This window comes from Nothoprocta perdicaria, unplaced genomic scaffold (genome assembly GCF_003342845.1).
Source record: "Nothoprocta perdicaria isolate Ctin4 unplaced genomic scaffold, notPer1 scaffold_2, whole genome shotgun sequence".
Lineage (NCBI taxonomy): Eukaryota > Metazoa > Chordata > Aves > Tinamiformes > Tinamidae > Nothoprocta > Nothoprocta perdicaria.
Genome location: NW_020455204.1, coordinates 2454793 through 2476141, shown reverse-complemented (window position 1 = coordinate 2476141; position 21349 = coordinate 2454793). Strand labels below are relative to the sequence as shown.

The 21349-nt window shown below is 40.1% G+C and overlaps 1 protein-coding gene across 4 annotated transcripts in view; it reads left to right on the top strand.

The window, feature by feature from the left end:
* Window positions 1–60: 60 nt before the first annotated feature.
* DGCR2 (DiGeorge syndrome critical region gene 2) overlaps window positions 61–21349 on the top strand; it is a 40404-nt gene continuing 19115 nt past the window's right edge. For 2 of the 4 annotated variants that reach the window (XM_026037526.1, XM_026037525.1), the window contains exons 1-3: window positions 61–214; window positions 12480–12512; window positions 16591–16713. In XM_026037526.1, coding sequence (XP_025893311.1) covers window positions 136–214; window positions 12480–12512; window positions 16591–16713 — 235 coding nt within the window. In that variant the 5' untranslated portion in view covers window positions 61–135. The remainder of the gene's footprint in view (window positions 215–12479; window positions 12513–16590; window positions 16714–21349) is intronic. The other 2 variants (XM_026037528.1, XM_026037527.1) reach the window with 1 other exon arrangement.

The window sequence follows — 21349 nt, the reverse complement described above, 5'->3', positions numbered from 1 at the left end:
GCGGGGGGAAGAGCCCCGTGCGCACGGCGGCGGCCCCCCAGCGGGCCCCTCCTCCGGCGGCTCCCCCCCGCCTCCCGGCGCTCCCCTCCCCGCGGGTTTGTGGCGCTGCGCCGGGGGAGGATGAACGGAGGATAAATGGTGCCCAAAGCGGACAGCGGCACCTTCCTCCTCCTCTTCCTCCTCGTGCTGAGCATCACCGAGCCGCTGCGGCCAGGTAGGGGGGCGGCCCGGGGGGGAGGGCCCAGTCCGGCTCGGTTCGGCTCGGCCCGGCCCGGCCCGGCCCGGCGGCCCCTCCAGCGGCGGCTCCCGGGGCCGCGGCCGGTTCGGCCGGGGGCGGCGGGGCCCGCTCGGCCGCGCGGGCGCGGGGCGCGTTTCAGACACCCCTTAGCTGTGCCCGAAAGGTGCGACCCCCATCCCGGCTTTGGCTGGCGCTCCTCTCGGTGAACAACTTGAACGTCCGTTAAGACAAACATCTTGGTTATGAACTTAAAAAAACTGCCTTTTTTTTTTTTTTTTCCCCCTAACTCTCATTTTAAATAAAAAAGTAGTTATTTAACACAGTAGCCACCCGTCGTTAAGGAGGGGGTGTTTCCTCTGATGGGAAGGAGGCAAGAGCCAGTGCCCAAAGCCAACAATACAAAAACTGGAAGGAAAGATAAAAACTAGATCATGGTGCTGCATTTCATCTCTGTTCTTTATTAGTAGGGCAAAATATATATACATGTGTATATATATATTTTTTTCTCCCAAGTTCTGTTTGGATGGTAGGTGACAGTCTCGTTGCTTTAAAACATTAAACTGATTAACTTTTGAGAAATTACCAGTGTTCGGTTGCAGACTGCTTTTCCAAACACCACGCACAGGGGAGTCCCTCAGACTCGGGCCGGAGGGGACGGTCACGTAGCGTGGTGTTCGTGCCAAGGATGATCCATAGCCAAGCGCGGGGCTGCCCGCAGTGGGGTTGCAGGTCGGGAAGCTGTTCTCCCGAGGCGTTAACGGGGAGTTTGCTCCTTGGCGTTACTGACTCGTGTGAATTTGGAAGCTGGGCTGGTGAAGTTCTTATGGCAGCTTTGGAATGCCCTTTTTGTTCAAAATAAATTTTTAGGACCCAAACTAATAGAACAAGTGTAAGTGAATGGTGATTAAGCAAGTTCCTGGTACCACTAAAGCGCAGTTGGGCCAGTGTAGACAGTTTTACAGAAATAATGTGTTGGAACCGCTCTGTGTGTGAGACTATTTTCATTTTTATCTTGCTTTTTTTTTTTTTGGCAGTGTTGGCAATACAGTACGTATAGGACTACTTGTGTTTTGTTCTTAAGCAGCCGAAGAAGGAATACCAGCTAACCTAGTATTGGTTAACTCCAATAACCAATTGGAGTTAACTCCTAACCTCCCAAGTTAACTCCTAGGTTAACTCCTAACCTAGTTGGAGGCTTTCATGCTGGAGAAGGTGCTGTGTAAAGCTGATCTCAGGAAGCTTCCTTTCTAGCTGACACGAGTGCTACAGATAGCTGAGTTACTGGGTAAAAACACTCAGCAGATATTTAAAGCTTTCTGTGTGCTTTCACGGGTTGTTAAATGCGATCCTGAGCTCTGGTATGGAATTGATCACTTTATTAGATGTTAGAGAATTGTGTTTTCCATATTAGATCAGAATGTCTGTATAGCATGACACTAAATCTGTCAGCAGCTGATGCTTGATCGACACGGACAACCTTCACTGAGGTTTGTAGCTCTAACCTAAACTAAATTATCACTCTAGTTCCACAGTTTGAGAGCAGGGGTGCTATAGCTGTACTTCATGGTGGGAGCTGTGTGAGGGAGCATCCTCCCTCCAGACAAACCCTAACCCTTTCTTTTTGGGTTGTACAACGCTGGCTTTGTAACCTGTAGCATTGGGCTTCCTCTTTGGCAAATCTATATCTATTCCCTGAATCTTGCTGTTATCCTAATGTGAGGTAATCAAAATTGGATGCAGCTGAAACATGATGTTGTTTAAGCAATTTCAGAATTTCTTTCTGAAGGCGATATGCAGATATGCTCTAGATAAGTATCTTTGTTGAGCTGTCCATGGTGATGCCTTTTCTTTCTCCTCAAAGAGAGCCTGTGATCTTGCATCTTTTTGCTGGTATTGTTTTTTTTAAAATTTGTTTCATTTAGCATCTTGAAGTTACCAACTCAAATAGATCAGCTATTTAAATAGCATAGGGGAGTATCCCCAGACGGAAGGGGCAGGTAGGGAGAAGCAGGTTCTTATAAGCACAAAGTATCTGCAGAACCAAAATGATCACTTTAGTCATAAATAATGGTGATAGAATCTTTCCTGGCTTCTTTGTGGTGGGCAGAGGACTTCTTCAGAGGGGTTAGAACAGGTTTTTGATGGAGAATATATTTTCTGAGTACTGTATTATCTGCTGCTTCCTTAAGCCTGTCTGTTTTAGTCATGTTGGCATAGAGAGGTGTTCTGTAGCTTGCTCAGCTTAAGTGTTCACTTAGAGCTACCAAATGAGTGCTGCAGAGGGATGTGAGATTTATACACTTGGAGATGACTGTGTGGTCCCTTCACAATTCGGTCCCAGCAAATCAGACCCCTCTTTGTGCTTCCTTGTTAATGTGATGCTAGCTTTTTACCCATGTTCTTGCTGTGCTCCTCACAGAAATAAAACCTTCTTTTAGGCCTCCTCGTTTGTAGTATCTTTTCAGGCAAGCTGAAAGACAGGGATTTAATGTGCACCTATTTTTTCTACATCTGGAATGTGAAGGATTTTATTAAATAAAGAGAAAAAAGAATTTTCTTCTTTGAGGAGTGGGATTTTTTTTTAATGGGTCTTGATTATACAGCTCAATTTGATACTTCTACTGTCACCTAACAACTTTAGGTACTTACAGCATACCGTGATATCAGCACTAGCTGTAGAGACTTGTATTCCTAAAGGTACCATGGGCGGTTAGATTTCCTGAGCACGTGAAGTTTTTCTTTTTTCCAATTGCTTCCCTTTCTCTTCCTTTTCCTCTGTAGTTTTTGTGACCGTAAACTGTTTATTATGACTGCTGCTAGGGCAGCAGTTATATTTAGCTATAACACACTATTTAAAGGATTCTTCTTTTTTGTACTAGGAAGTTTTTCTGAACTTGCATTATTTGTTATGTGTTTGGTAACTACTAAAGCTGAATGTGTCAGACCACTCCAGCTATGTGGGTGTACAGTGAAAAACTAGCTTGATGTTTCCATTCATCTTTCAAATTAGTTGCATCTGATGCTCACATATGTGTTTTATTACAGTTAAGGTTGGGCTTAATAATATTTTCTTTTTCAGAACAATTTAATGAACTTTATTTCAGGCTATCTAACCAGTAGACTGAAAGCCTCTGTATAAAGAAATATTTTGGTCATTGTTGTTAGCTGGGTCAGGAATAAACTGTATTCATTGGATTGGATAGGTTGGATTTAGATGGAGTTGCAGAATGCTAACGAATTTCTGTCAGGTATCGAAAGCCTCTCAGAGAAGCAGCCTGTTATTAATTCAGTTTTGCAGCATTGTTTGTGAGTATACAAGAGGTCCTGTTTCTGTTAACATCCTTTCTGAAAGGAAAAGGTTTTGGTGTCTTTTTATGCAATATGAGTAACTTAGTCTGGAATGCTTAGGACCACACATTATAAAATACTATTGAGAGAATTAATTAATAGCATCACTGCTAAAGACAATAACTTGTTTTCCTATTTCTTTAACAGGATACTGCTGCTTGCTAGTGGAAAACTTTTAAACATGGCCAGACTTCATGTAGGGTTTTGTAATAGTTTTTAAGTAGAGAAGCCTGTGAATGTAGGTCATTGGGCTTTCTTATTAAAGCATTTACCAGGCAGCTAGAGGCCAATTGAGTTCTCGTTCTTTCAGGGTTTTTTCCTTCAGTTCAAAGCTAGCTAGAGGAAATAAAATTATTACCAAAGTCTGCTTTTAAAAATCTTGCACAACAGAGCTAATCGGCAATAGCTAGAAAGATTTGCCAATACAAGCTGTTTAATTGTGCCCAACTTCAGCTTGAGGTTGCTTGCTTAGTGCACGTGGCTGCATGTTGTGCTAGGACTTGTGGGGTGTTCTGGGTTGTACCAAGGGTGCTTCATGTGCATTTAAATCATCAACTCTTTATTGTCGGAAGATACAAATCTTAAATAGGCCGTAATTAGTCAAAAGTGATAGGTCTTAAAATCAAAATAGGCTTCTCACAGTAGAAGACTAATAAGAAGACATGATGTGCATTGTTTCAAGGTGATCCAGTTCTATAACATGATTGAATTTATCTCTTTTTGCATAACCAAACTGTGTTTAATTGAAATGAAGACCCAAATACATCAGTTATCAGGTGTGACCTAGGCACACATTCCTATCTTCTAAAGAGCTCATTGGGAAGCACGTGAAGTCCCCGTTTCATTTTTGGTTCACTGTGTCTATTTACGTTGGAGATAGTAATACTTATTCATCTCCAGTTGGTTGCAAACTATAGTGCCAGTCTTTGCATTTAGCTGAATTTTTGAGAGAGAGTTTCTTGATTTGGGGAGCAGAACTGCTTGCTTGTATCACTGCTCCTGTTGAGTTTTACTACATGGGAGCTTGTCTTGGCTTCCCACATTGCCACTCCCTGCTCCCACCCTCTCTCTTCCTTTACCATTTGTTGTTGTTGTTTTTCACCTCCCACTGTTTATTAGCACTCCATTCCCAGTGTTTTCATCAGGTTTTGAAGTCAGTTGAATGTTAGGGCATGAATTTTATCAGATAGTGCCCTGGTATTTACTGTTAACTTAAAGCAAGGTTGATCCAGGCGAAAAACCTCCCCTGCAGCTGTTGCAAGTGCAGCAGAGGGGCAAGGCAGAAAGTACCAGCCCTTACTAGCAAGTCTGATGCTTTTTGCTGGTAGTTCCTGATATGAATTATAAAGCAAAGCTTAGAAGCTGTAAGTGAGTTTACTAGCTGTGGCTAGAAAGTAAAGGATAAGAAAGGAGATTGTAGACAGAGAGTTGGCATATAATTCTGTAAAATAATAAAAGGGGAATTTGAGGCTTTGGAAACTCTTAGCAAGGTAGAGGGGGGATGCAGAGTTGCATTAGGCCAGGAAGGCAGAAACAAGGGCATTACTGTAGCCTTTCTGCTTTGAGAAAGATGTTGTCGAAGTTCCGTTTTGAAGCTTCTCAATAGTTGGGGGCAAGGAGATCTGATTTCAAGAGGTAAGAGTTTTAGATACTAAGTATCAAAGAGATAAAATTCCCCAGTGAGTGCCAAAAACACAACCAAGACTTGAATGAATTATTCTCTCCCCTGGAATTAACTTTTAGAGCTGTGTTTGATCTCAAATTGTTATTCTTATTTGATGTTGAATTGCTGTTATTCAAGAGTAGTAACTACCTCTAGAATCTCTTTGAGTACTGCTGAAATCTCCAAGTTTTTTTCATGTGATAATTTCTTGCAGCTTCTACAAAGTCTTGTTTATTTCTATGGGATGCATATAAATAACTTCTTTCATGATTAGTGGAGCTTCCTGTTTTGTTCACATGAATTGTGCAATAGTAAATTGTGCATATGCAGAATTTAATTTCTGTTTTTTGAAATCTTACTGAAAGAGAATGTGGAAATAGTTTAGTGGCATCCTACTATGTCAGATACTGTACAGTGAGGGAGGGATAGTGTTGTGTATTCAGTTTTGATATTTTTTTTTCCTTAGTATGAAACAACTTGTGTGCATTGTTTACTTCATTGATAGCCCAAGCAAGATTGTCCTTCAAAAATTAAAGGCAATAAGAAGTTTGTAGCTAATGCAGATTTGATCAGAATGGCTCAGTCAGTCTTTGTCTACCCTGATCTAAAAGGCTAACTTGTGATGGAAGGATACTTGGCAATCTTTATGCCAGGTGATAGAAAACTATACCTGGAAGAGTTATTAAGAGGAAAGAAAGTCTGTCCTCCTTTCTCAAAATAAAATCTAGGCTTAGACAATTACTAAAGGATATATGTCTGATGTATTTTTAATGATTTCTAATGAATAAAGACTCTAAGCACAGATTTGTTTGAAGCCGTTTGCTAACCTGTTGCTTGTTCTGCACTTGCAGCTGATTATTACTGTCTAAATACAGTATCTTGAACGTGTCCCTTTTAGGTTACAGCTTTCCTCGTATGTTATAGCTTTCCAGCATGCCAGTTTCCCAAGACCATTCTGATGCCAGGGCTCACCAGTTTGTAATTGGTGCTAAGTGTGCATAGGTACCTTGCAGTACCAGTTCCTTCCTGCCCTTCCGCTGGGCTGTTTACCACTTTGGAAAGGTTTTATGTATTATTAAAGGTGTTTACGTGACAGACTCAGTGCTCTACTTTGTAATTTTAGTGATGACTTTGTAGAGACTTTATTGAGTAGAAAAGAGAATTTGGGTTACACTTAAATTACTGTTTACTGACTAAAATACAGTAACACAAATGCACTTGGGTTTCATTGAGATATTAGAAAAATCCAGATGAAAATGTAGACAAGAAAGAATTGGAGATCTTGTACTGGCAAGATCTAAGTGTAGAGTCTTAATTAGAAGCATTGCCTTTAAGCCTGGTAGTGAATTGGAGAGAAATTGTCCAGGAATGCTCTACTGTGTTTCAACTCATCAGTTACCTGCACAAGAGTTGGATGTAATTAGTATTTTTCTGTTTATTTGACAGCTGAAAAATGGCAAAGATAAGATTTCATGGTATAGTACCTGACATGTGTATGATAGAAGCTGGTTAATGAGGTGAATGCTGGCAATACTTGAGTTATTAGAGGCTGCAGGGACTGGTGAAACTCTTCTTAGAAGTTTAATCAGCATTTTATAAATGCGGTTGACATTTTTTGCTGATTCTGACAGAACAGTTAAACTTATAATTATGATGTATGAAAGTCCAGTGCAGGCACTGCTCTAGTATAGAATAGGAAAGCAGAGTATCTCGTACAGCGTGGACAAATGTAGTAGCAGCTAATACTGACTGCATTCCTGTCGTGTTAGGCTTCACTGGAGCAGTGGAATGCTATTCAAAGCACGAGCCACTTGCTCCAGTACATGACAGCCACTACACGGGCTGCTTTGCAAAGGAGAGAGCATGTTCTCAGTATCCAAGGGCAGAGGGTTTCTCTATATCAAATTTTTGCTTTCAAGTGTTTTAGGTGCTTGCTCATCAAATCTTGCATGGGATGTTAAAAATGAAGCCATAGGAAAAGCTTTTTTTGTGTGTGACCTGTATTCAAACACTGCTCGTGTTTCCTATCTTGTTAACTGTTGGATTTTTGCTCAAGACCGTGCTCATGTAAAGAGCTTCTTCGTCATTCCTTTGGTTTTAAAATTAAGAAAATGTTAGTTTTTGGAGGAAAAATATGATTTTAGAAAACAAAAACATGCAGTTTAAAAGCTAGATTTTTTTGTCACCTGTTTACTTGACATTAAAGACATGCAATTCCTCATAGTTTGATTTGGCAATGTGTTGCAGATGCTTCAAGGTCAAATGTGTATGGATTTTCATTGAATTTATTTGGGTTGTTCACATGATGAAAGTCTGATGGTATGCATAAATACTGCTGAATCCTGTGCAAAAAAGAGTTAATATGATTTTATTTTATTTTTTCTGTTTTTTTGCTGAATAGGAACCTATGCTGTGCTGTTGGAAGTAAAGTGGATTGCTAACATTTCAGAAAATTGGCAATTCCTACTTTCAATTTGATTGTCTCTACAAATTAGCCTTGATTGCTAAGATAGTTCCTGAATTTCTCTTACAATGATTCACCTGAATATTCTTACTGTATTTTCTTTGTTTCAGAATTCAACAGTTTATGTAATACTTTAGATTTAAATTCCGAATTGCACTATGGAAAGCTTATTTTCATAGGATATTGGTTCCTTTCTGTCTGTTTTTCTATTCCTACCTTTGTTTAGCTTAGTGAATACAATTGCTTTCCTGGTGATCTCTCTCTCTCTCTCTTTTTTTTTTTTTTTTTTTTTTTTTTTTGAAAGCTGCGTTTCATGTAGGAAGAAATATCACATCTTAGCTTTTGTTTTGCGGTAGCTATAGCAGGTTTGTTAGGGAGATTCTTTTCTGATCTGGAAAATACAGTTGGTTGGAGGAGGAGAGGAACTAACTGAATGTCTTAAGTTCAGTTGTGAGTAGGCAGCTCTCAGGTAATGACTTCAGATATAGAGTTGTTTTCTGGGTGACTTGTTTTGCTGCTTTCTCTAGATCTTTTTTAAAGGCAATCTGGCCAGCAATTTTGGGGGAAAAAATGTCCAAAATGGAATGAAAAAAAATAATGTTTCTGGTATTTAAATGCCTCTGATTACCAGGCTGGTCCTTCTAGGCTTCTGAACTAGTCCGTGATTCTGAACTATGGGGACTGCTAGAGATGACTCTGAAAGTTGCTGGAGATGGTATCAGTGAAAGGCCAATCCTGATGCCTTCAGGGAAGGAGATGCAGATAACGCTGCCAGACTTCCAGAGGCAGCTCAGGACCTGACACTGTTCCCATGCTCAGCATATTGGACACGGCTTTATCGGGGCAAAACTGAAAATGAGCAAACGTATGGGTGAAGCTTTCATAGTATTTAGATACAAAGTGTTATGATTTGTCTTAACAGCTGTTTTCAGAAAAAAGTAACCTTTGAGGTGGTGCTTGGGTATGAAACCAGGACGTAGCTAGGTGGAAGAACCAAAATAGTCCTGTCAGCTTAAGACACACAGTGTATGTAGTGTAATCAGTCCTGACATGGGTATTTGGACTTCAAAGGGGAAAATACTGTCCTTGATGGTGCTTTTCCCTGGACAGAGTTGGTAACTTGCTGAATTGATGTCTTCCTTTATGGACTTTTTTCCTGTTACTGCACTGTTGGCAGAATTAATACATTTGCATGAGTGTGTTTAAATTCTCTGTGAAGAACAACACTGTTGTCTTAACATGTACTGTTAATTGCAGTTTGTTTTTAACAACTTAAAGCATTATCTATCGCCTCTCTTTTCACTAAATACTTTCAGATCCTTTCAGGGAAACTGCTTGAATGTTGAAAAACCAAGTTGTTTCTTGAGCAGTGGGGTTAAATGCAGCTTATGTCCCGTATCCCCTGTGCTATCTCTGCTGTTATAACCTTGCCTGGCACAACTGAAGTAGCAAAGCTCTGCCTACCTCCTGTCAGCCTGTGTGCAATATGCTCTCTGACATGAGGAAGCTGGGACTACTGCTGTATCTCGTGGGCTGGGAGACCACAGACTCTTACCACTTCCCTACCAGCTGAGAAACAACGTGCTGTGCTGATAGCTTGATGGGTAGATGTGCTCTCCGCCTGGCTACTGCGAAACGCTGCAAAACAAGTGGGGTTTTCCTGCCCTCTGATGTTCAAGGCAGTTGTCATTTCCTTCCCTTATGCTGTCTCCAGGCTTTCTAAAACTCATACGAACACCTTGTTTTTCTTGTTTTCTTTCTTAAGCTGACTTAAAACTGGTTAGTGAGTTAAGTCATGAGGGAGAATCAGCAGTTTCACATTTGCTGATCAGCCATTCTTTAGGGAAGGGGTTAAGAATTGTCTTGTGCAGTTTTAGATCACTTGCCCCTCTGTACTAAGTCCTACGTAAGGCTTTACAAAAACATCTAAAGTCACGACTGAGGTTGTTGAAATAGAAATGTAGGCTTTAAATCTGAACCATTTTAATGGGATCTAAAGTACCTGTTATTTTGGTTCAAAACTCTTTAATATATTACTTGAGTATTCTTTTGTGCCAGTGCTATATTTTGCTTTACTGTGTAGCATATTTACCTACCATGATGTAGTCATTCCTTAGAAAAAAGGGACAGCCTGTTGCTTAGTTGATTTCCTCACTAGCATGCAAATAGAACATTCTTTAGGCTATAGTGATAAATTGCATAATTCACAATATTCTTTCTGCTTAATTTAAGTAGCAAGTTTTGTTTTGCTGTTGGGTTTGAGCAGTGCTGGAGAATTGGGAAATACATTTATCCTGTTTCAGTTTGAGGAATGAGTGTCCACATTCATAAAGCACAAAGTCTGTATTTTCTGTGTCCTAGGAAATCGTAGCCAGGCTTCCCGCTGAAGAAGCTCTGATGTTGCTGCTTTGGCTGCCTGCCGGATCTGTTGTGTCGCTTTAGAGCGTGTGAGTGTGTGTGGAGGGCAGCGAGTGTCTTCTCTTCCTTTTTCCCCTTCTCTCTCCCTACTGGAATTGAATGTATCCTCCAGACAAAAAGCAGAAAATGAACTTAAGTGATTGACATTTGTGAGCAAGGAGAAACTGGGTCAGTCCCAAGCTCACGTTGTGTGTGTGTGTGTGTGTGTGTGTAATATCTGGGAGAAGGGATGGAGGGAAGTAGCCTGCTAATGTTCCTTTGCGTGATGTAAGATGTTTTGATGGATTTGAGGTCATCTAGCGTAACCTCCAGCGACAAAACATTACTGATGAGCAATACAGAATGTTCTCTACAGTGAGTTATTAGGAATTTATATTCTTATGCTGGAGTGCTGTCGTAAGTGTTGGAGCACCTCTTCAGTAGCATGGGTGTGCTGACTGCCAAGCGCTGTGTCTTTCTGTGCAGCTGAACACAAAAACAGAGGACCCTGTTCGTCTCTAGACTTTTAATCTGATGGATGATAGAGGCAATTATATTGAGAAACTTGGAGTAAGGCTTCATCTACAGAGTGATGACTTGGGAATTTTCACCAGTTCTGAAAATAAGAACAGTTACTAGCCTAGGCACTTGTAGCTATTTTTTTGTTGAGGCTTGATTAACTTTTGGTAACAATTATCTCTTCAAATGTGAACAGAATAGATTGATTCTTATAGATTGATTCATCTGGTTTGGTGCAATGAGTAACTCATCAGTTGAGAAGCAGGAAGTATTTCTGTCTTTTGTTTTCCTTTAATCTATTAATAAAGGTTATGTTAGTGCATCAGACTGCTGACTGTTGATAAAGAGATTTTTTTTCTCATTACAGTTAGAACAATCCAAGCCTTCCTTGTCAATGGTAGCAGTCACTTGATTTAATCTTTCTGTCAAACTGTTCTACTGAGCTGAGGCCTGTAGAACTAAAGCAAATGCCGCTTTAGTTTAGAGCTGTAGCTCTTCAGTTCTACTGGTTCGTGTGTTTACCAGCCTGTGTAACTGAGAAGTGATGAGAGTATTGAATTCGTGTGCTGCTGGTGGTACATGTTTTGAAAGCAGGAACTCTTGGTGTGTGGGTTATGTTTTTTGTTTGTTTGTTTTTTAAGCTGGATGCTGTAGATGCTTAACTTCAACCGCTTGGAAATGTAAGGCTGAATTTTAGCTCCTTGAAAACCTTGTGTGTTCACCTAATACCTTACAGGAGATGCTTATACATACCAGGGATGAGGACTGTGGCATTTCCATTTGGCTTTGGGGGAAAGTCTTTTTTATATCTCAGTCTCGAATTGAAGAAGGATAAATAGTCCTGGGAAGACTATTTCAAAAGATTCTAATTCACCTGCCAGCTCGTCTTCTGAGAAGTGCTTTGATGGCTGAAGCCGTGCTTGTAGATTGGGAGGATGCTTCTTTCAGTCCCATGGGCATTTGGCTCCTGTAGGGCGGTAGAATTTTTTAGTGCTTGATGCGTTTCTCTTGCCAGTCTCCCTTTGAACTATTTCTGCCCTGTCTGCTTCTCTTAGCTCTGTGCTGGGAGCTGGCACAGCTCTGTGTGGGCCAGGACAGTGATTCTGCTCAGTAATTAAGGTGCTGCCTCTGGTGTTCACTGAAAGTGGCCATCCTGCTTGCAGGACTGAAACTGCCTATTCTGCAACTGAAAATCTGTGTAATCCCAGCGTATCAGAAAACATCTTCTGTCAGGAAGCAGATATTCTCCTTGCTTCATGGGCAAGCAACTATCACAAGGACCTTAGTCCATTTGTGACTACTAGATCACACAATTGTATTTCTGTTAAATGTGCTGGTGCACGCAGTCGCTTGCTGGTTTGGGGAGGTCAAACTGCAGCTGATCTGGCTCACAATTAATGTAGACAGACTATCTGTTTTGATCTGCAGCTTGCTGTTTCAAAGCCAACTCATCAAATCCTTTCAGAGTATTTAGAACTAGCAAGATAAACTTATTAAATCACCACTTGGTTTCACATGACTGTGACAGTCTTCCTCTGACATTGAAAGCCCTAGAGTGAAATTTACTATGTTTCATGAAAAGCAAATTCACATACTGGATATATTCCAAATAACTGGATATTTTCAGTAATGAAGTCATAGCGTCTCTCCTGTGTAAAACCTAGATGTTATATTTTTCAAAAATAGCTCTATTTTATGTTAACTTGGGGAAATAATGTCTGCCAGTTAAAGTATATGGAAACTTCCTATTTATATGACACTGTTTAAATTTATTTATAACCTCACCTTTTACTTTTGGTGTTTAAGTTTCTAGCTGTTTTGTAAGATTTCTTTTAAATTTCAAATTGCAGGTCCACGACTAGCTTTGGCAAGACTTCTTTCAGGTGAGTGTCTTGCGTGGACAGATTATATTATCTGATAATTTGTCCCAACAGATTGATACTGGTTTTCTTGGCCTTCAGTTGATGGTAAATTTAATATTGGGCTATGTATCAATCCAATTAAAAAGTCTGAGTCTGTATTTCACTTTCCCTCTTTTATAGTCCCTTAAGTCCCTTTAGTCCCCTGCTTGTTTTTCTCCCTTTGGCCACTTGGTTAATTGCTAATGTTTCTGGAAGACAAATGTTCATTGAAGTAAGTGTGTTCTGTTGAACTGGGAAGTTCCCTAGGATTTAGTGAAGGAGATATACCCTTGTATGGAAAGCAAGAAACCAGGAGTTGGGACAGGTGATTTATGCACCTAGACTTATTTTGAATACAGCCTACAGCAAACTATTAAACTTTTGAATTTTCTATATTAACCTCTGAAACTGCATCAAGAGGATACAGTACTTGGCAAGATTATTGAGGGTGATCATTTTAGAATTGCTTTAAGACTGCAAAGTGAAGGGACTGTAATAATGTCTCACCTCTCTAAGTGTTTTCATGCTCTCAGACACTTGAGCTTGGATCTTTTGTAACTTTAAACCACATTCTAGTCTAGATGGTTTAAAATATTTTTTCTTGCTCTCAGTGGCCAATGTAGGCTAGGGATATGTGTCTGTGGGTAAGGAAGTGTGGCAGTGGTGGCTGCACTGCTTTGTTGCAAACCCTGGAAGTCTTGGGAGAGTCGGTTTTGTTTTGGATGGTGATGTGTCCCTGGCGCTGGCCGTGGTGCTGAGCCCGTGCTGGAGCGGGGGCCTCCCCAGGCCCTTCTCATGGAGGGGCAATGGAGAAGGGTCCTCCCTCAGCAAAGAGGCTTTTGGAGTGACCAAGTCTGAAAAATGAACTGGTGAGCAGGTCACTGGATACATCAGGACTAAACCTGTTCGGTGGGTGAAAGCGCGAGGGAGGTGCCTCGGTTGTCTCCGTGCCCCGGTTGTCTCCGTGGTTCACGTGTTGCTGAGTCTGTGCTGAAGCAGAACAGGCAGCGAAGAGAATGTGCAAAGCGATGAGGATGAGTCTCCTCCAGAGAGGCAAATGGGATGAGTAGCTGTAGTACATGATGTTGTTGGCTCAAGGTTAACAGAGCAGCAGACGTGTTGCTGGCAGCGTTTCCAACGTATGGAAACGTTCATTTTGCAGCATTTTTCAGTGACACTTTTTTTTTCTCAGCAGTAAAATGAAATAGCACTTAGCATTTTTTTTATTCTTTTGAAATAACTACTTCATGAGACATGATATTGTTTCCATTGGGGGAAAAGTATTCAGTTGGTCATTCCAAGTGATGTTTATTTAAAAATATTTTGTGCTTTTTGATACATGTGCATTCTTTCTTGAGGAGTGTCTGTAACACAGGAAGTAATGACACTGACATGTAATTGCCATTTTAAATTCCTATAGTATTAGTACAGGGGCCATCCTTTTATTTGTGCCAGTTGGTATGTAATGTAATTGTAAATAACATAGTAGTAGTATGTGCTGAAGTATAGGAAGACCAAAAATACTCTTCACAATTTTTCCCATGCCCTTAATATCTTAATAGTGCTTCTATGGTGCAGAACATTTTCCTTCACCAGTTTCATGTGCGACTTCCTTAAAACCAAGCAATAAAAAAAGTCAAGAGTTTATTCAGAGTGTTGAATTTTGAGCTGAATTTTGTCATGACTGCAGCCAATATAATGAAAAGCTGTAGTGGGCAGATTATAGTATTTCAATACATATTATTATTAAATCACTACCACAACCTCCAGTGTAACTACCATACCTGAAATGACAATAAGAGTATTTTAAGAAACCTCGCACTTTGCTGATGCTGCATCAAAATGGTAACATGATCTCTAATGGTTTATTCTGGAGGTGAGGTTTTTCTGTGAATTCAAAATTTGAATGGTTTGAATTTAAGCATGAGTTATTTCTTCTAACTTACAGTGCAATTTTCTTTAATTTTCTCTCTTGTTACTTTGGGCAAATGAAGCTTAATGTTTTATTCCCCTAGTCGCAGCTTTTTTTCCCCCTCTTTGGGCTAAATGAAATGATTCAGGCTTTTTTTTTCTGCATTATGACCCAAGCTGTTAAAGACTTCTTATTTTACTGTGCTCTTTAATTGTTAGCTATATACAGACTGAGCAAAGCTCTGCAAATGGATGAGAACGCTCTTGTCTAGGGGTAAATTACGCTGTTGTCAGTAGTAGTCTAGCAGGTCTGCTTGAGTTCTCAGCTATTTTGTGACCGAAATGTTTATTCTGAGTAGGTGGCGTGTTAAGAGGATGTGCCTACTTTTGTTTTTCAAGAAGAGCAGGTCTATGTGTTGAAGAGAAACTTGCACTGCTAATTTTTGGTTTGATGTGGGAATGCGTTTGCAAGAGACACAGATTTTGGTCAGCTACCAAACGAGAAGCCCATCATCAGAGAGTGCAGCCAGTTACTAGTGCTCGTCGTTTGGGAATGGATGATGGCTGGTTTTGCTCTGCCTGTTCAAGCGTGGCTATGCTGTCCAAACACTTGAATGTAACATTTATCTTGATGTGCTTTTAGTTTAGACAAGCATTTCAAACGGTTACAAGAAGTTTTACATACCTGTATTTTAAATTTTCTTGCAGATATGTTTTTCCTAGAATATATAAATAGCAATCCCGTTACCTGCGTCTTTCAAAATCAGGGATGGATATACTTTAAAACAATTATTTCAGCTTTTGTTTCTTAAATTTAAAAAAAGAAGTTCTGTAGATAATCAAGTACAATAATCCCAGTCAAGCTATGAGAATAAAACATGTTAAACCATTCAATTCCACATTGAATGGAAAATTAATGTCCACTGTTCCCAGAAAGATGAATGATGATGGTCTGAGGCAAAGGTGAGACTACTAATGCTAATGGTGACTTGCAGACAGATAACCTGTAATCTGTAAATGAGCTTAAAACTGTTCAGCGTATTTGTGTCGGCAGATTTTCCCTGCTAAGTATTTTGAGGAATCCCGAAATTGCAACTGAGTTATTAGGTTGTGGCATTTGAGAGATGGAACTGATAGAAGAGCTTTGAAGCTTCGTACTTTTTACGATGCTGGTTCTGTCTGGCAGTGTAATGACAGAAAGTGGGCAGTTCTCCTGTAGAAGCAGGTGTGACATGTTTGCAGGTATTGACAGTTTCTTTCAAAGAATATGCTTGTATGGAGGAATTGTGTGAAGAACCAGAAAATGGAGATGGGTTTGTGAATCTGGAAACAATTTAAGAAATAATTTTACAAAAGGTCTCTAAATTAAGCTGGAAAATGTGCAAATGCAGGCCCTGGCATACATGCTAGTTGTAATGGAAATAATGTTCTGAATTTATAGCATCACCTAGGTCTTATTCTGAAAAACTTCTGCTGGGTGTGTGTATATTTAAACTTTGCTTGTGAAGAAAGTGAGCGAGTCATCTTCTCTGCCCTGCAAAAAGCAAAATGGGTAACATGATGATAGCTGCTCTTGGATCCTGTAATTTTCTTCTTTCCAACCTAGAGTTGGACACTGGAACACTCTGCAGATGAAGATTCTCCTTCTTCCTCTTGCATTAAAAACATGACCATGTTTTCAAATACGTGAAAGGAGCAGAAGTAAAGCTGACTATGGTGCTGTCTTTGGACTTGACTTTGAAAATCTGTGCTTGAAGCTTCAGAAAATGCTTTGTTCTGACACTCTCAACATGTATTCTTAGTAATAGGCCCTAAGTTGGAAACTCTACCACTAATTATGTCCGTATTCTTCCTAGTTTAAGTTAATGTAGGCATAGAGGCTCCAGGGGCAGGATCTGAATGCTAGTTTTAGTACACTGAGAAAACGGAAGTGAATGAGACTGCATCAACCAAAAATCTGCCATATAAATTATGTGATGTTTTTATCGGGAAATTTTCACTGTGTCTGTCTAGTAGCATCCTAGACAGGCAGGATTTTTTTTTTTTTAAATCATCCTCAGGAATATACTGTGAGGGGCAAATATTAAGTGTGGACCTACGAGCAGAAATAGTCCCTCAAACAAAACCCTTCTTTCTGCTTGCTTCCTAGAGCTTCGCTGCATCCCAGGGCAGTTTGCTTGTCGGAGTGGTACCATCCAGTGCATCCCTTCAAACTGGCAGTGTGATGGATGGCCCACCTGTGAGGACGAGAGTGATGAAGTGGATTGCCCAGGTAGGTAAAGTTAAGAAGAACATTCATCTCGGAAAGTCGGATTGCTTTGTGTTCATACTTTGTGATTTCTCTTTGTAATACGGCTTCCTTATTTTTACTTGGAAGAGAGGTTTGATAGGTTTGTACCCCTTATTTGTAAGGTTTGAATTAGCATCTCTTTACTTTGTGTGGCTAATGCTACAAGCAGTTTTTTTGCTGTCTGAATTATTTATCTTCTTGCAGTCTGAATGGGTGTTCTGGAGGTGAGGAGAGTTTGTAGTCCAGGAGGGCAACCATGTCATAAAAAAATATGCTGTAATTGAGCCAAAATAGCATCTGGGCCTGCAGTTATTCTGAGTTACTGTTTAATTTTATGAACTCAGGCTGTGTTGAGTGACATGCTTGGACTAGGTAGACAGCTTGTTCCTTAGCTCCTATGCTTGTTGTTTCATGTGCACATGTGGAGAACTTTGATCAGCCAAGCAAACTGGCATGTTTACTTTTACTAAACTCACGTGGTCATATAAGCTTTCAGGAACTTATCACCAAGCAATGGTTCTCTGCTAAACTCGTGCATACTGAGCTATCCTAAATGATTTTTTTGAACACAGTTTCACAAATTTCAACACTTTCATTTGTGGTCTTGAAACCTGGCTAGCACAATTGCCCCTACCAAGTGTTCTAAAATGAAGACAAAGAAAGAACATATATTTTTTTTTTCTGCTGAGGGCTGTGAAGCAGGTATCTGAAAGCATGAATTAGAGTTTATTGTTTCATAATTCTGAATGTGTATCTTTTTGAGGCGACTAAGCAGCACTCGAGCTGTTTGCAAAAGTTCTTTGCTATTATGCTTTCCGATCTGCTTGGTAGAGTCACGTGAACTTCACAATAGTGTCGTGACAACGCTCAGTAATTTTGAGTTATTTCAGTTGCAGAGTGCAAGCAATTCAAGATTGCTTGAATTACAAAATAGTAATTCCAGTGTTTTACAGGAATGAGTGCTTCTAAATATTCATATTTTTGAGTGGAATTAGAAAAGTAAGTCTAACACTTGATCTTTGAAACTGTACTGTATACCAAAATAAAACGTATTCAGTGCTCTGCTTGGAAGACTTTGAGCAAATTTCTGTCTTCATTTAAAAAGAATTGTTACTTCTGAACATTGAAATTAAGCTATACCTTTGAGATGATTTACTGTTAATCTGCTCTACGGCTATCCTGAAGAAAGGAAGCTTTTATAGTTGTGCTGTTACTTATTCTCCTTTTTAGCTAGTTTTTATCAGATATGAAGGACAAGGAGCTAAAAGTTCTGGAGGTCAATGAAAATTAGTAAATAGGTAAAGAGTAGTCACACTAACATTTTGAATTACTTGAAAAGCATTGAAGTGTGGCCTTGTGGGAATATTAAAACATTTAGAGTCCTTAGTTGAATACACTTTTTTCATCTTCTGGTACCCAGTATACCAGTCAACAATTCAATCTTGCATGGAGATGCTGTTAATGCAGTGTCCCAGAGAATAGCTTGCTACGGAAGAAGGGAGAAAAGTGACAATAGGATGATAGTGTCTCAAGGACTGGAGTTATGAAGAATATTTGGTGTTAGACAAGGAAAAGGTTTTTATAAAAGGCACATTTCTCAACAAATAGGCTCTTGCTTGTCTGTCTTGGGGTATAGGATTCACAGGACTGTCTGACCTGACATAGTGAGAACAACCCCAAATTAGGGAATAAGAAGAGATGAGTGGGAGAAGCTTGTTTCCTCTCAGGATACAGGCAGAGGAGAGTAACAACAGAAAGTATTAAAGGGGAAAATGGACAGCATTGAGAAGGAAAGTACTCCAGCTGATGACAAGAGTAATTGGATAAGTAATTGGTGAAAGGGCAGTTCTCTGGGCCAGAAAGCTGGGTGGGGCATTTGGGAAAAGTGCAATATTTGCACAGTAACGCAAGGAGTGTAGCCAGCAAACCAGAGGAACGAGAACTACTGGTGTAGGATGTAAGCCTGTATTGTACCTGTAACAAAAATCTGGCAAGATAGCAGAGTGACCTGAAACAGATATGGAAGGGCCTGAGTTATTTAGGACTGTCAAGAATAAGGACAAAGTGCTATGCAGTAAGTCTGTTGAGGCCAAAACACACTGGAAAAGTACAGTTCTGAAGTTTTGCTAGGAGCTTAATGTAGGCTATCAATGTGTGCATAGGGAAGTAATGCATTTGTGCAAAGATAGAGGAGAGACTAACTGCTGAGATATATACTGAAGAAATAATGCTACTACTGCTCATAGGACCTAGTCATACTCAGGAGTGATAACTTTCTTCTCTGGTCACTGAACTAACAAGAAGTGATGCAGCTTTGCATTTAGCAAATACCTTTAGATTTAGATGAGTAATCATGAAATGATTCAGTTAAATGCTTAATTAGAAGTTCTTAATTTCAATGAAGGCAGAACTAGTGAAGCCACCCGGACTTGTGAAAGTTGGGTAATTAAACCATCTTTGAATTTAAAGGGATAAAGTCTTTTTGAAGTGGTAAGAGAAAGCCTTTGAGAAAGGGCTCTGAATTTGGCTGGGAAACTTGTGTTTGAGCCTTTGAGCTGCTAATGGCACGCTGCAGTATGAGCAACATGAGGAGGATCAATAGCAGTGAATTAGGTTGTGGTGTTGGTGGCGGTGTGTTTCACTGCCTGCTTTCCTCTGTTGCTGTTTTCAAAGGCTGAATATAAAGCTATTGTAAGTTACTTGACACTGTTTGCTTAGTTCACCTTTTTGTTCCTGCTTTCATTCATGTTAGAACAAAATTCCTATTTAAGTAAAGAGAATCATTTGTTACAAAATTATTCTGGTAATCATGTGTTGTCCTAAGTATAGGAACCCCCTCTCCTCATCCCCCTTCCAAAACTTTTAAGTTTGTTGTTGTTGGGACCATTTCTTTCAATGCCATCCCTCCCTCCCCACAAGAACAATTAGGAAGCTCATTCATTCATTGACAGTCTGAAGAATTTTGTATTCAGAAGTTAGTGTTAGCCTAGTTGTTTTTCATTCTTATTGTCTCTTTTCAGAATAACCATTTTCCTTTAGGCCTGGAATTCCTTCCAGTACCAGCCGCAGTGTGTAAAGTGCTCTCCCCTCTGCCGTTCTCAGTGGGCATGCCAATATAGGGGGGATCTGCATCTGTGCTTGTCAGACAGATGAAGAGAAGGTGGGCCTTTCCCCTGCTCGCTACTGTTAGCATACAAAAATCTAATGCAGTCTTGTTAAGAAGCCAGCCATGAATGCTGCTCTTGAGCAACATCTTCATCTTGAGCAACATCTTCTTATTGTTCTTAAGGGCCCCTTAAGACAAAGTATTAGGAAGAAACAGGGACTTGTGCAGGTCCCTTGCCCCAGCATGGGGGCTGTATCATGTGTGGGGATACCTGCCGTATCATTCTGGGATCTGAAAGAGCTGCACGGAGCCAGCTGAAGGCATGGCCAGTAACTGCTAAAGCAGCAGCTGCGAACTGCCTTCTGCTTTTCATTTTGCCAAGGAGAGCTGGCTTGATGTGCAGTGGCTGTGAGCTCTTGTTCTCCCAGCAGTTCACCTGCTTCACCCCATCTCTTGTTTTTTCCTGTTACCCTTTCCTTTTATTTCCCTCTTAGGAGTTTCCAGATTGGATTATAACTTTTCCTCTGCTCCAGGAGAGTCAGCACTGCCAAAAATTTCAGATGGAGAAAGAAGACACTGCTTTAGGTGGTTGATACAATATGTTCTCCTTCACTAAATATCTTTATCTAACTGTCAATTTGCCTCATGGGCTTAGGAGCTTTAATATCCCTTCTAAAAACTGTTTCAGCCCCATTCTTTTTGTCAGTGTCCTTGCTTTGCTTAATCATGCATTGAGAATAGCATTTCCGTTGATTAGTCTGCCATTTCCTTCCTTAATTGAGTGTTTGCTCGTATATTAGGAAGTTCTATGAGCAGAGATTTGCAATCTGTTTTCTTTAAACTGGTTAGTGATTTATGTTCTTTCTAGCACGTCTCATTTTTAAGCTAAACAATAATGATAGTCCCTCATCTCTTCTGTACTTCCGAACCCTTACCAAACAGATGCGATGCAGCCTTTTATCCTTTTTTTTTGTGCTCAAGTTATAAGCTCTTTACTATCAGAGCAGTCTATTATTTTGAATAGTGCACAGCAGGAAGCTCTTGGTAGACGTTTATTTCTTAGCTTAACGCATTTGGTGATGTAAAGTATGATCTGAGAATAATCACCCCTTTTGGGGAACGTGCGAGTTGCATTTGATAAATTTTCAGGCACAAATTAGTTCAGTTCTGAAGTTCTCTCACCTCTCAAATTGTCAGATTGAATTAAATGCTTCCCATGCTCTTGGTAGGTAATATGCTAGACAATGAACCTCAAACTTCCTGTTCATGTAGATGTAAGAGAAAAGCTTCCAAGAAATGTGATTGACCCTCATAAGATTTCTATGTCTTGTGCTTTGTCTTGGTCTGAATAACACTGTAAAAATTACTAGTGACCAGTGGGTACTTGGAGTTCTTTCAATCATTCTTATTTCTGTAGAAACAGTGACCTGGCATGGCATGTAGTTTGAGTTAGTTGTTGATTGAGATAACGTCAGCCTTGTAGGGTTTTATTTGCAAAAATTCTGGGGCCAC